Raw genomic sequence first — 13,977 nt, forward strand, 5'->3', positions numbered from 1 at the left:
CTGTTGAAAGAAATGTCCTTCTAGGTTCAGCTCCAAGTGGGGAAAAAGACACTGGAGACATGGAGGCTGCTTGGAAAGATGGTTTATTGTTGGACAGGGCCACATGGCTTGAGCCCTGAACAGAAAAGGTGATCACATGCTCCAATGTTGGTGAAGAAGAGAGAAGGGGCGAGGAAGGGGCTTGCTAGGCTTTTTTAACCGTTTAGTCCCACCTCTCTGTTTCCTGTTCCTGTGTAAGAAATGTATTCTGATTGGTTGTCAGACTCCCATGGTGCCATGCAAGGGGCTACTCTCTAGGCTGTTTTGAATCCAGGTATGAGTTCTCACATGCCATGTGGAGACCTGAGTAAAAGGCTAATATTATCATGCCTTTCTGTAGCTGCTGCTGAAGTCTTTATTATGTAAAGTGGGCTAGCCTGGCTAGTCTTAATGGGCCTATTGGCAAAGTGGGGGTGGGTACGAAGCTACAGGCAACTATTCTGTCTTTAAAAACATGCTTCTTTTCACATCCAGAGAAACATTCTGCCTTTTCAATATTTCCTAGGATATTTCATTTTTTCTGGGAGAGTGCTGGATGATAACTTCCCACACCCTCAAGAGACAATTAAGTCTCACATGATGAAAATATTAGCTATTAGAGAACAAAAGTTTACAAAATTACAAAAATCTTAACCAAAGAAAATCAAGAAAAAGAAATACTGAGGCAAATCAAAAGGAGCAGTGATTTTGAATTTATTGTCTTATTGTCTAATCCTTGAAATAGCTGCACTTCTAATGGGTTCCTAATCCTAATAAATTGGATTTGTTTTTTTGTCAGAATGGAGAATATTATAATCCAACAGATCTGGAGGGCAAAATGTAGGGCAGGACATCAGGACAGAAATTGAGGGTTCAAACACACTACAGAAGGATCTTCATTCCCCACTTTAAAATATGAACCATCTAAAAGGTAGGGATAGAAAGCTAATATTCTTAAATTTCAATCTATAGGATTACTGGTAAAAGTAGCTGCAAAATAGTTAAGAGTTCCGTATAAACGTCCTATATAGTGCAATTTATTTCTGAGAAAATATTGAAAAGAAACAATAGATGGCACCTTAAGCAGTGATTAGCCCTATCCAATGATAATTGAAGAAAAGATGAGAAAAGAGCTATGCCCTCTTAATGTTCAACGACGAGTGATAGCAAATGGGAAATATGGCTGCCGGTGCATAGGCGCGATTAGAATTGGCAGATGGCTGGCGAAAAGAGACGTTTCGTTTCGTTTTCCAGTTTCGGAGCTCCCTTGAAGACATTCTTTAGACAGTTGGGCTGAAGCGCTGACAGTGTCACCCGCTCTTTTCTTCCTGGGAGGAAACAGAGCACTTCCCCAATTGGGAACCCCTTTTTGAACTACTAATCCTATAGTGCAATAACAGGCACCCTCCCCAGCAGCGATATGGAATAGAAGAATGGAAGCAGCAGTCCACAATTCTCCACAGAGAACTGACTCTTTAAGGACTTTCCTTCCCAGTGTTCCCTGGGACAGAAGGAAGGTTGCGATTGGTAGTCGTCTTTAAGCATGTCATCCTGTCGCTGTCGATCCTTTCTCTTCATTGGTGGCACTGCAAACGCGTGCAAGCTTCTGTGCGCCCGAGGCGCGTAAAGGGAGGCTGGTCGTCTGTTTGGTGGCTGACGGGCGCCTGAGGGGAATACCGGTGCGCGCCCGGCAGTGTCTTGCTGCTCCGGATAGCGGCGTGAGTTAGATTGGCGTGCGGCGAGGAGCCATGGACCGGGAGGAAGGCGAGGTAAAATATATTTAGCCGACTTGTGTCCCCCATGCTCGGAGAGAGTTTAGGCGCTAAAATTTACAGGGGATCTTTTCGTTGGCTAATTACTAGCGGGACGAAAGAGCATCTTACTGAATGATCTCTTTACCACCTTTGTGGTTCCTCTGCTTTATTTTTTTTACCTGACAGTGGAAAGTAAGTCCCTCAAAGGAGAGATTCGTGGGTCCCTTTTTCCGCAATAATCCTCGGGAGCTTCTTGAAACTTGCTTTATTGTGAAATATTTTCGTTTGTCTTCCGTCAATTCTGTCGCAACTAATCTGACATTTAGTTACAAGATATTTATCTCAGGATTACCAATTGTCCATCATGCAATATATACTGAACTCTCAAAAGATTGGGATGCACTTTTGTTTTACTCTGTGACTGGGGGATTCAGGAATTGCCACACTCCTGCTTGTTTCTTGCTTGCTGGTGCATTTATAAAAAAGCTACTGCAATCTGCCACACAAAAAGCAAAGCATCACACAAGTAATTGCTCACCCAGCTGGGCGGTGGTGGGGTGTGGGGTGGACAGGCCTTGAGAGCTCATTGAAATAAGGTCAGAATGGAGCCCTATGAATTCAGTATTAATTCCAGAGTAGTGTTTTTCAAACTTCATAAATTTTCAGATATGTGGACTTCAATTTTCAAAATTCTTCAGCTACTATGCTAGCTGGGGAATTCTGAGAGTTGTAGCCCACACATTTTAAAGTAAGATGGAATCAATGGCCCACATGTAATAATATTGCCAGTTTCATAAGGAGTCTCTACTTCATTTAAATGCCATATTGCTGCTACTGAAGGAGAAAAGTTGCAGCATTCACTTGCAAATATTCCTGTTTGTGTAGCTGGTGGGATAGAATAAATGAAATATATATACATATACATCATATACATACACACACACACACACACACACACACACACACACACACACACACAATGTTACCTGCCTCACAGGGAGCCCCACCTTACTAACATAATGCCTTCAATAGTTAAGTGTTCAATTGAGGGTGGAGATAGGTAGAAAAGGTAAAGGAGTCCGTGCAGATTTTCGTCTGCTAGTCATAGCTCGCTTTAGGGGTGGTGCTTATCTCCATTTCAAGGACATTGAGCCAGTGCTACCTGAAGATGTTTCCATAGTCATGTATCCATCATGACATCACAGAGCACTGTTATCTTCCCATGTAAGTGGAACCTGTGTATCTACTCATATTTGCCTGCTTTTGAACTGCTAGGTTCATCAACAGATTCACAGAATCCTATATATATATACTTAAAGTCACAACCCCTGGTATGCCCAAATAAGTATATACCTCTCACCCTGGCTGCTGATAAGGAGTCGAGCTCTGTAGCTCAATGGTTAACACATCTGCCTAAGAGGCAAGAGAGCACAGGTTCGATTCCAAGCATGGGTATGGCTAGCTGATGAGAGCTAAATAGCTTGAAATAGATCTATACTAGTCTCCCTTTATTTATTTATCAGCATAAATATAACAAATGTAACAAAAAGGCAACAGTAAAAAATATTGGGTTTCTGTCTGGATGGTCTCTTGTGATGAGCCGAAGACAGAGAGTGGAAGTGTGACCTTCCTCCCATATTTTAAGTGTATATATATATATATATATAATACACTTATATTATATATATATTTATATATATATAAATTATATGTATTAAGGATTCTGTATAATATATATAATTTTGTTTGCATTTAAATTTTAATCTGGGTTGCACATTTTTCCTTTAGCTGGATGCTGACCATAATGACATAAACCTATTATAGTACATATAGCATTCTTCTTGATCCTAAAATGTAAACTCTCTTGTTTATGACTTCTGTACTTCTGTGTTCTGTATTTTTTGTGTTGTGCTGATGACTTATTAAGTAGGTACCGTTCTAGAAAGACTTGCAAAAGAAAAGTCACATAATGTTCTGACTACTCAAAATATTGCAGAATTGCTTTTGTTCAATTGCCCAAATCCTGTATAGTCTTTCTTCTTTATTGGGAAAACATTTGTTTGTACTTAAAGGGAATTGTATTTTCATGGCTATGATAAAAAAGACTTCATATACAGAGGAACAGAATGGATTATGTGAATGGTCTTCTAAAAATGCATCTATGTTTTGGGATTGTGACATTTTTTTAAGAAGTGATGTTGTGGAATGAATGTGAACACAACCCCTGTCTGCAACTCATTAAAGTAACTTTGTCCATTTACAGCTGCTACCGTACAGTGAGTTGCTATGTTTGTACTTCCATAGATTCCAAAGCTTTTTCAAACAGATCCAAACATTGCACAGTTTTATTAGCTAATTTGCCCCTGGAAATGTGAGGGTATCTTCTGGAGGTCTCTCAGTAGAAATGCTGATGATATAATTTTTTTATAGGAAAATTGGCATTAAATATTTTATAGATGGTATATAAGTCATTACTAAGATCAAATAACAATAAATGTTAGAAATGCTGCAATGAGAAAGGAACATTCTATCACATATGGTGCTTCTGTAACAACTAAACATTACTGGAAAGTAATACATCAAAATTATTGAGAAAATTCTACAAAATAAAATTTGGAATGAAACTGCAAATATTTTATGATATATTTATTCATGTGAATCTTTCTTAATTTCTTATAAAATCAATGTGATAATAGAAGTTACAATTACAAATTACAAATTTTATTAAAAAATTAAAGTGACAAAAATATACATCAAACAAATATATAACAAGAGTGCTCTCGGTTTTTCGTATAGAGATTAATCGAACAACCATTCCCTGAGTTTATATGAGTAATACTAATATTTAAAATATAAAATACTAATACAGCATTCTAAACAACCTATATTTATAATATAGTGTCTTAACTTTAATCCAACATATAATAAATAGTCAAATATGAATACATATAATTACAGTATAGGGCTGTGATGACAAACCTATGGCATGCGAGTCAGAAGTTTGGGAACGGACGTTCGGTTTGCACGTTGAGCTGTTTTTCGCCCTCCTGAGGCTTCAGGGAACTCGCCTGAAGCCTACAGAGGGAGAAAAACAGCCCAATGGGCAACCCAGAAGTCCATTCCCGAACTTCCGGTTTGCGTATTAGGCCATTTTTTGCCCTCCCCAGGCTCCTAGAAAGCCTCTGGACCTTGGGTAGGGCAAAAACTGGACCTACCAGGCCTACCGAAAGTCTAAAAATGGGCCATTTCTGGCCTCTAGGGGGCAGGGGAGGCCGTTTTTGCCCTTTCCAAGCTCCAAGAAGGCAGTGCATTCATGTTTGTTAAAGAGGAAGAGCAGTAATACTGAATTAGTCAGACCATGGCTGTCAAACATCAAAAATCTGTCAAACTATCGTACCTCCTATATCTGGATGACCTGAAGCTGTATGGAAAAACACCATCTGAAATATAATCACTGCTCAACATAAATACGACCGAGATACTGCAATGGAGTTTGGACTGAACAAATGTGCCATCCTCACCATCAATAATTTCTCCCTCTCCTCATCCAATGTTAGTTAGAAAGTCTAGCTGGTTATAGCTAGCTGGTTAGTGAAGAGTGAATACCCAACACTGGAAACTAATCTTGAGATTGTACTGTTCTCCTACAATCAGCAATGACTAGTGGAGTAAAATCCACAGGGACCCCTTTAACCTTTACTGTTCTCCTATCTGTCCCACCATATTAATTATTTGTGATACTCTTGTCTGTTTTGTGCTAGCTGGAATCTCCAATCCACTACAACTCTTCATCTTTGGAGCAAATGGCTGAGGAAGAAGATTACTTTGATCTCTATGGGGGTTATGATAGCTTTCCTCAATATAGCAGCAGTGAGGAAAGTAGCAGTACTTCCTATCTAGACGATTCTAGTGAGAATGAAGTAGCAGATCGTGAGGTTGGGGAAGTGCCTCTACCCTCTTCACCGATCCAGACCCCCAGCACCCACATGCCAGATGATAATGGATCTGAGCCAGGTACCACAATTCTCTTATGTGCCTATGGAAGGGCTCATCTCATGGGACTTGAAGCGGCTCTCTTGTTGAATGCAGATGAGAGTTTATCATAGAGAATGAATTAAAAATATTTTTGCATTAAGGGGAAAAAGAGGAAAGAGTTCCACATTCCTGTAAAAATGATTTTACCAAGGCTGATGCATTTCAGAAATGAACTTCTTTCTCAAAAAACCAACACAGAAAAAAGGACAATTTGTTAAAAATGTTAAAAACAGACAAAAAACTAATATTATTAAAAATGGCTATTTTGCTTATGTATATTTTATTTCTATTTTTATCTGTTCAGCTTAATTACCACAAACAAGAATGCAAGAGGCATAAAAATAAGTATCTGTAAGGAACATGTACTTTCCTAAAATATATTGTATGAATTTACTTCCAATGCTCATAGACAGAGTGAAAAGCCTTCCACAAAGTCAAAATGAGGCACAAAAATTGTTTTGCCTTCTAAAATGTCTGTAAACTGATCATCTAATATGCTGTACAAAACTAAATGAGATTGAGAACAGCTATTGTAATTTATAGTGGAAAAGAATTTGGAGGGCAACATTCTTAAAGGGAAAGACCCAGTCTAAATGCAAACAAAAGTAGACACTGAAATTTAAGTATGAAACTATTCAGAAACAAACACTTTTTTAATAGTACCCTGTTTCCTTGAAAATAAGATCTCCCTGGATAATAAGCCCAGTTGGGTTTTTAAGCGCATGTGCTAAAACATGCCCTTCTCCCAAAATAAGCCCTCCCTGAAAATATTGTAACACAGCAGCAGCTATGAGATGACCACACTCGCCGCCTCCTGTACCTCAAAAATAATAAGACCTCCCCAAAAATAAGGCCAAGTGCTTATTTCAGGGGTCAAAAGAAAATAAGACCCTGTCTTATTTTTGGGGAAACAAGGTAAAACAGTCTCATTTTCACCTAATTGGTGTTCTATGACCGACACGAAACAAACTTGAGATGCAGCGTTTCTTACTTAAAAGTGTTTTTTTAAAGGGGATCTTATTTTATGTATATATTTACAGTAAGTCCAATGGCCACAGTCAAGCCATGTCAGTTTCAGAGAGTTAATGAATCAGGATATTGAAACAGTTTAATTAAAATGATTAGACAGATATATCCATAGATATTATATCTCATTCTATATACTAATATTTGTAGTTTTTAAAGTGTCCTTGAAATAATAATTCATTTCCAAAATCTTCAGTTTTAGCAACAGCTCCAATAAAATTATTTTACTAGCACTTGGGATTACTTACTCTTTTCTTTGCCATTTTTTTCTATTTAGGGAAATACCTTCTCTGCCAAAAGAGGAATGATGGATAGATATAAGAGAATGTGGCTGCCTAGCTCTACTGTATTCATGTAGGAGACAATATATACATAAATCTATAGTTTGTATCTTTGTTTAGAAAATATTGGCACAAGTACTTTATGGAAAATTTTATAAAGAAGAGGATTTCCATGCAATTATGCACTATGTTATTATAATAACTGAAATTGATGCTGTGCATATGAACTTTTTAGTGTTATGACATTAGAGAAGTGTATTAATTGAGATCCACATTCTGGGTAGTAGAGCAATCTGATTAAAAATTCTTATGTATAAGCAGTTAGATTAAATTCTACTCAAATCTTTACTTTAAGATGATACATATATGGACTACAGCATTTATTGCATTATATCTAACAGTTTCTCACAAGCTGCAGTTCCAAAAAAAGCAACTTAATGCTAGTGGTGTATAGCTGTACTCATCATCGTACATCCAGTTAATACAAAATCCTGCACTTAGTTAATCCCTACTTTTTAAAGATAGAGTGGGTGGTCATAGAAACATCCTCTACTTAGCATTTTTGAATTTTTATCTTCAGAGTATATATGGATCTATGTAGACATCCAATATTAGAGGTGAAGATTCCATTTTGGGTTGTGTGTTGTTTTCCTGAAAAAATAGTTCTATTATTTATGTGTTTACCAAATGTATGTGCTTACCAAATCCAATTGGTGCTTCTGGCAGTCATTGCAATTGAACAATATTGATTACTCCCACTGGACCTTAAGCCTCATTGCTAGTTCATACTAGTGAGCCTCATTGCTAGTTCATATCATGTGATATTTATTACCAATAAGAGCAGAAACCTTTATTTTCCTCCATGTTATTTGCCTCAATTTTTATCCTACTTAACAGTAGTATTAAAGATAAAGGTAAAGGTTCCCCTCCATTTCCAAACCGAAGAGCCAGCACTGTCTCTGTGGTCATATGGCTAGCATAACTATTGCTGAAGGTACATGGTGGACTATTATCTTCCCACCAAAGTGGTCCCTATTTTTCTACTTGCATTTTTTACATGCTTTCAAACTGCTAGGTTGGCAGAAGCTGGGACAAGTAACAGAAGCTCACTCCATTAGGTTGCACTAGGGATTCGAACTGCTGACCTTCTGATTGACAAGCTCAGCATCTTAGCCACTGAGCCACTGCGTCCCTTAATAGTAGTATTAGGCCTAATTAAAATAATGGAAATTATAATGTGTATATTTTTCAAATCTTTGTGAAGGATATTGTCATTAATTTATTTTAATATTCCCAGAATGTAGCCTTGTGCTTTCTTGATTAAACTACTTGCCTGCCATTGAATCTTACTGTATTTCTGTTTTCTCAGCTGTCTGTGAGATGTGTGGTATTGTGGGTACAAAAGATGCCTTCTTCTCCAAGACCAAACGTTTCTGCAGTGTTTCCTGCTCCAGGAGTTACTCCTCAAATTCCAAGAAGGCTAGCATTCTGGCAAGATTGCAGGTGATCAATATCCTCTTAATAGGACCATTTGTTAAATTAGATACTGCTAAATATAAGGAAAATATTGGAAAGTGCTTTTTTCTGCAACCACTAACTTTATTTGAATAGTTTATTTGGATAGGTTAGTGCCACCAATTTGGCAGGCACTAAAGGAGATTCAATAAATTCATGGAGGATAAGGCTATCTATGGCTACTAGTTGTAATAACTATCTATAATTTCTGAAACATAGACAATATTTCTTTGTGAGAAATTCCAGGAGTGTATGAGTGGAACTATTATGATCATGTCCTATTGGCCTCTGATTGGCCACTAAGAGAACAAAATGTTAGGGCTGGATCTGAAACAGGATAACTATTATTCTAAGCAGTGTTTTCCTTCAAATGTCAGCAAATGCACAATAAAAAGCCACACTTGATTCTTATAAATAACTGAGATTATATTTTGTTAGATACAGTGAAGTTAAGGTTGAAAAACACTTGATCTCCCTTCACAATTATACCCTCATATATATCAGTGCTAATTTCATATAGAAAAGCTGCCATTTTATTACAGATTCATATTTTATATCATATGGAATAAAGCATTTTTCCTTGCTAGAAAGACATACCGTATTTATCGGCGTATAACACGCACCGGCGTATAACACGCACCCCCCATTTTAACACAAAAATTTGAGTAAAAATTTTTTTCATTAAAAATAAATGACTTGGAAGCTCGGAACTTAATGTTGGATTAAAATTTATAACATTAGAACATGAATTATAACATTAACTCCTCTTAAAAGGCAAACTTTCTTCTCTTCCTTCCTTTCTCCTTCCATCCTCTCTTCTTTCCTCACTCACTCCCTTCCTCCTTTTCTCTTCCTTCCTCCTTCCATTCTTTCAACTTCCTTTCTTTTACCTATCTATCTTTTCTGTCTTTCTGCTCTTTCCATTTCTCTCTTCCTCTTCGCTTCTGTTCCTTCCTCCTTCCATCCTTTCACCTTCCCTCCTTCCTATTTCTTCCTTCCTTCTGCCTATCTACCTTCACCTTTGTCTTTCTGCTCTTTCCCTGTCTTCCTCTTTCCTCCCTCCCTTCTTTCCTTTCTAGTTCCATCTTTTCTTCTTTCCTCTCTCCCTCCCTTTTTCTTTCTTCCTTCCTTCCTCCTTCCTCTTGCCTATCAACTTGATCCTCCTCGTCGTTCTGCTCTTTCCCTCTCTTCCCCTTTTCTTCCCACTTCCTTCCCTCTTTTCTCCCTCCCTTCTTCTTTTTCTTCCTTTCTTCTTCCATCTTCCTCCTTCTTTCCATCTTTTCTCCTTCCATCTTCTCCCCCCTCCCTTCTTTTCCTTCCCCCTCCCTCCTTCCTTCCTCTCCTTCCCACTCTCTCCTTGGGAGGGGTTGGGGTTGGGGGTGGCAGCAGAGACCAAATAAAGTCAGAAAATCTTATTAAAACTTTCCTATTTGTTGGATTGCCTTGCTGCGAACTTATAAACCAAATCAGGGAAACATTTTGCAACCGAGCCTGCTGCAAGGAGAGGCAGTCCTGCCCCAGTTTTGCAAGGAATGAGAAACGGTGCTTTAAACCGAAGCAACTGCAAGGAACCGCAGACAGGGAAAGAAAGAAAGAAAGATCCTTGTAGCACAAAACCCACCTTTGCATGGTTGTGAGAACATAAACAAACAAAAAAAAAAAGCACAGCGTCCCTCCGCCCTCTGAATAGGACTCAGCATGACTCCGAGCCGGGCAGGGAGATAAGCACCTTCATTTGCATTCTCTGAGACCGTGATGCTTTGCAAGCACCGGGCTTTTTGGAGATTTTTCCTTTCGTGCTTAAATAAAAAGAACGAGACTTCTTTAAAACGCCACAGCTCTTTCAGCCTAACAAAAATGCAATCTCTTCCTTCGTCCTTCTCCGTCACTAACAGCTGGGGGCTCAGAAATCGGAGTGAAAAGTCAGTCCTCCATCTCTTCCCTCTTCCCGGATTCACTCCGAAGTTTTAAATCTTCCTTCTGTGCATAAACACTCCCTCCCTCTCCCCCTCCCTCTCCCTGTATCTGTTTGTCTCTCACTCTCTGTGTGGCTCTTTACCTCTATCTCCCCCCCTCCCTCTCTCTGTCTCTCTTGTCATTCTCTGTGTGTGTCTGTCTCTCTCTCTGTCTCTCCTCCCTCCTTGTGTGTGTGTGTGTATGTGTGTGGGGGATCCCTGCCACCGCGGATGGGCTCCGGACTAGTGGAGCCTCCTCTTCCTCCTTTTTAACCAGGCGATCTTTGGCTGCTACACAATCCCAAGGTTTGCAGCGCTTCAGAGAAAGAAGGCATGCGAGAAAGCCCCCCCCCCCCATCCCCGCTGCCTGAACATTTGAATGAAGGAGGCTGCAGGCTCCTTTGTCCTTGGCTATGCAATTTTCTTTCGTTCTCTGCTGCCCGAACGAGTGAATAAGGCAGAGGGAGAATGAAAGGAGATTGCGTCCCTTCTGTCTCCCAGTTGCTCAGAAAAGCAACTGTGGGAAGGTCAAAGTATCCATGGAGAGCGAGGCTGCTGCCGGCCGTTTCACCTTCAAGGTGAAACGGCTGGCAGCAGCCTCGCTCTCCTGCGGCCAGCGTCCGTTTCAGTAGGGAAGAAAACTTCCTTTCGTCTTCCCGGGCTTCTGCCACCCGGCAGAAGCCCCGGGACCCAGTCAAATTCGCTGCGCAAGGTGAAACGGCTGGCAGCAGCCTCGCTCTCCTGCTGCGGCTTCTGTTTCAGTAGGGAAGAAAACTTCCTTTCGCCTTCCCGGGCTTCTGCCGCCCGGCAGAAGCCCCGGGACCCAGTCAAATTCGCTGCGCAAGGTGAAACGGCCGGCAGCAGCCTCGCTCTCCTGCTGCGGCTTCTGTTTCAGTAGGGAAGAAAACTTCCTTTCATGGGCGCCGGTGAATCAGCTGGAGCAGGCAGTTTGGGACCCGGCGTATAACACGCAGGCAGGGTTTAAGCTTGCAATTTTAGTTTTAAAACTGCGTGTTATACGCCGATAAATACGGTAATTATTAATAATTTTTCTACTGTTATTGATACAGTTCTTTTCTGTGTAATGTTCATACTTGAGTTGTTTAAGAAGATAATTCAACTTTTTTTTCTCTTATTAACTATAAAAACTTGCCATCCTTTCAGAACTCATGAGTAGGAAAAATAAGTACTGTTCTTCCTGACTCTTGCAAATGTAATAAGATCTGTATTGTATACAGTTTATTGCCTAAGAGTTCCCGGGAGCTTTACACGATTTGCAAAGTTATTGTAATATTAACTTTTTATGGGCATTGCCAGATCTATCAAAGCCCTAACTCATATGAATTCCACCTTTCTTATTCATCTTATCAAATACTTCTAGTAAAATGACTTATAACTATAGAAACCTATAGCAAGACTAAATTCGCATATTGGTCTAAATCGTTGTTTGCTAACCCTGTTTTATTAAATGAACATAACAATTGACTTTATTTAATACACTAAGCCAAAACCAAACATTATGAGATATTTACAACATAGCAAAGAATTACTCTGTAAGAAATGACTCTTTTTATTTGATATGTTTACTAGATAAAGTTGCATGGAAGAGCTGGAAATCTACATTTTCTTTTGTCTGTGTCTGTGTGTCTTGTTTTGATACATTTTCATAGGGTAAACCACCAACAAAAAAAGCTAAAGTTCTGCACAAGGCAGCCTGGTCTGCTAAAATTGGAGCATTTCTCCACATTCAGGGGACAGGGCAACTGGCAGATGGAACATCAACTGGTCAAGATGGTAAGTGAGATCAGCAGTTGGAGGAACTAAAGTTGTAATTACTACAAAAGAAAGCATTCATCAGAGTTCTTGCAAAATACTCATGGATAAGGAGTATGGAGTAACTAAAGAAGCATGGATGTGTCATCAAAATTAAATGCAATATGAAATGAATGACTGGATAGAAGGATCACCAACTCCTTTTTCTTTTTAGATTATTTCAAACTGAATATAGTTAACAAACTTTCTAATGTGTTGGGCTCTACCTTCTCTCATCCTCTCAGCCTACATCCTGTTTCAGTATTTCAAGATAAATTTATATAGGGAAGACATTTATTTCAGAGATTATTGATCTTCCCCTGCATGAGAGAGATTACCTTGGTTTACTGATCTCATGTTTATATGTTTTTTGAGAGTGGAGCACAAATGACTTGGCTGCATAATAGATTTGCTGTGTAGGTCTATTTTTGGAGCAATGAAGTTGGAGTAGAGAACATTTGTGAATCTCTTCTAATAGTTTGCTTATATGTATGTGATTGCTTAATGGGAGAAACAGACCCAACAGTTTTCCTTTTTAGAATCTTTTTAAACATTTGAAAATAGTTAGGATTGGAGTTAGTTTATGTAATTTGAGAGCCTGTTTGTTTTTATGGAGCATAAAGCTGTGTCTATGAACTTTATTGACAAGCCTGTTTATTTATCTGTTGTGCTGCATCTGTTTTCCATCCTTAGGTTTCTATACTTAGAGGACCTGATATCTCTTATTTTGCATTCCTAGCTCTCATTGTAGGCTTTGACTGGGGAGTATATCTTCAGGACCATGAATACAAGGCTGTACCTGTTAGCAGTTTCAAACATGTGAGTACTCTCTGTTTTTTTAACAAGTGTGTAACAATGTGGGAAGTCATGGGAGATAGTACATTCCTCTAGAGCAAGGGTGACAAACTCATGATGACACGTCATCACATGACATAATGCAACTTTCCCCCCCTCAATAACCCAAAGGTGGGTGTGGCCAGCATGTAATGCATCTGGCCTGCGGGCCAGAAGTTTGATACCCATGCTCTAGAGCAAGGATGGGAAATTAAAGGTATATTTAGCAATCAGTAATATCCGGGTAGGTGTAGCTATGGAACATGGGGAAAAATTGATACTTGACATGACATTACTTGTGCACACACAAACGTACATACATGCAAACACAATTGAACATATATACATACAGCCAATATTTTTTCTCTTTCCTGCTTTGCCCAGTTATTTTATCTTGCTTCCACTCCCATTCTTCTTGCAGGTTCCCCTTTATGATCAATGGGAAGATGTGATAAAAGGGCTGAAGGTTGAAGTATTGAACAACGATGCTGTGCTTCCCAGTCGTGTGTATTGGATTGCTTCTGTTGTTAAGATTGCAGGTAGATTCTTTGAAGAGGAGCATAGAAAAGATTATGAATTTTCTTTAATTTTTTAAAATGTGTACCACTTCTGTCCGAAAAGTTGATATAAAGAAGATAAAGTGTTAAACTAGTTATCCAAAAGTGGTGCCCTGCCTTCATTAGATATATTCAAGTTGGAAACAAAACGTATTGCAAATTCTTTTTTTTAGCTTCCTACACTTGACAG

General features: G+C 39.0%; 1 protein-coding gene across 1 annotated transcript in view; it reads left to right on the top strand.

The window, feature by feature from the left end:
- Positions 1-1,613: 1,613 nt before the first annotated feature.
- Positions 1,614-13,977, top strand: part of L3MBTL2 (L3MBTL histone methyl-lysine binding protein 2) — a 33,008-nt gene continuing 20,644 nt past the window's right edge. Inside the window, exons 1-6 of the mRNA XM_032222151.1 lie at positions 1,614-1,787; positions 5,534-5,786; positions 8,484-8,617; positions 12,255-12,378; positions 13,136-13,215; positions 13,652-13,769. Of these exons, the coding sequence (XP_032078042.1) occupies positions 1,767-1,787; positions 5,534-5,786; positions 8,484-8,617; positions 12,255-12,378; positions 13,136-13,215; positions 13,652-13,769 (730 nt within the window). The 5' untranslated portion in view covers positions 1,614-1,766. The remainder of the gene's footprint in view (positions 1,788-5,533; positions 5,787-8,483; positions 8,618-12,254; positions 12,379-13,135; positions 13,216-13,651; positions 13,770-13,977) is intronic.

This window comes from Thamnophis elegans, chromosome 7 (genome assembly GCF_009769535.1).
Source record: "Thamnophis elegans isolate rThaEle1 chromosome 7, rThaEle1.pri, whole genome shotgun sequence".
NCBI classification, from domain to species: Eukaryota; Metazoa; Chordata; class Lepidosauria; order Squamata; family Colubridae; genus Thamnophis; species Thamnophis elegans.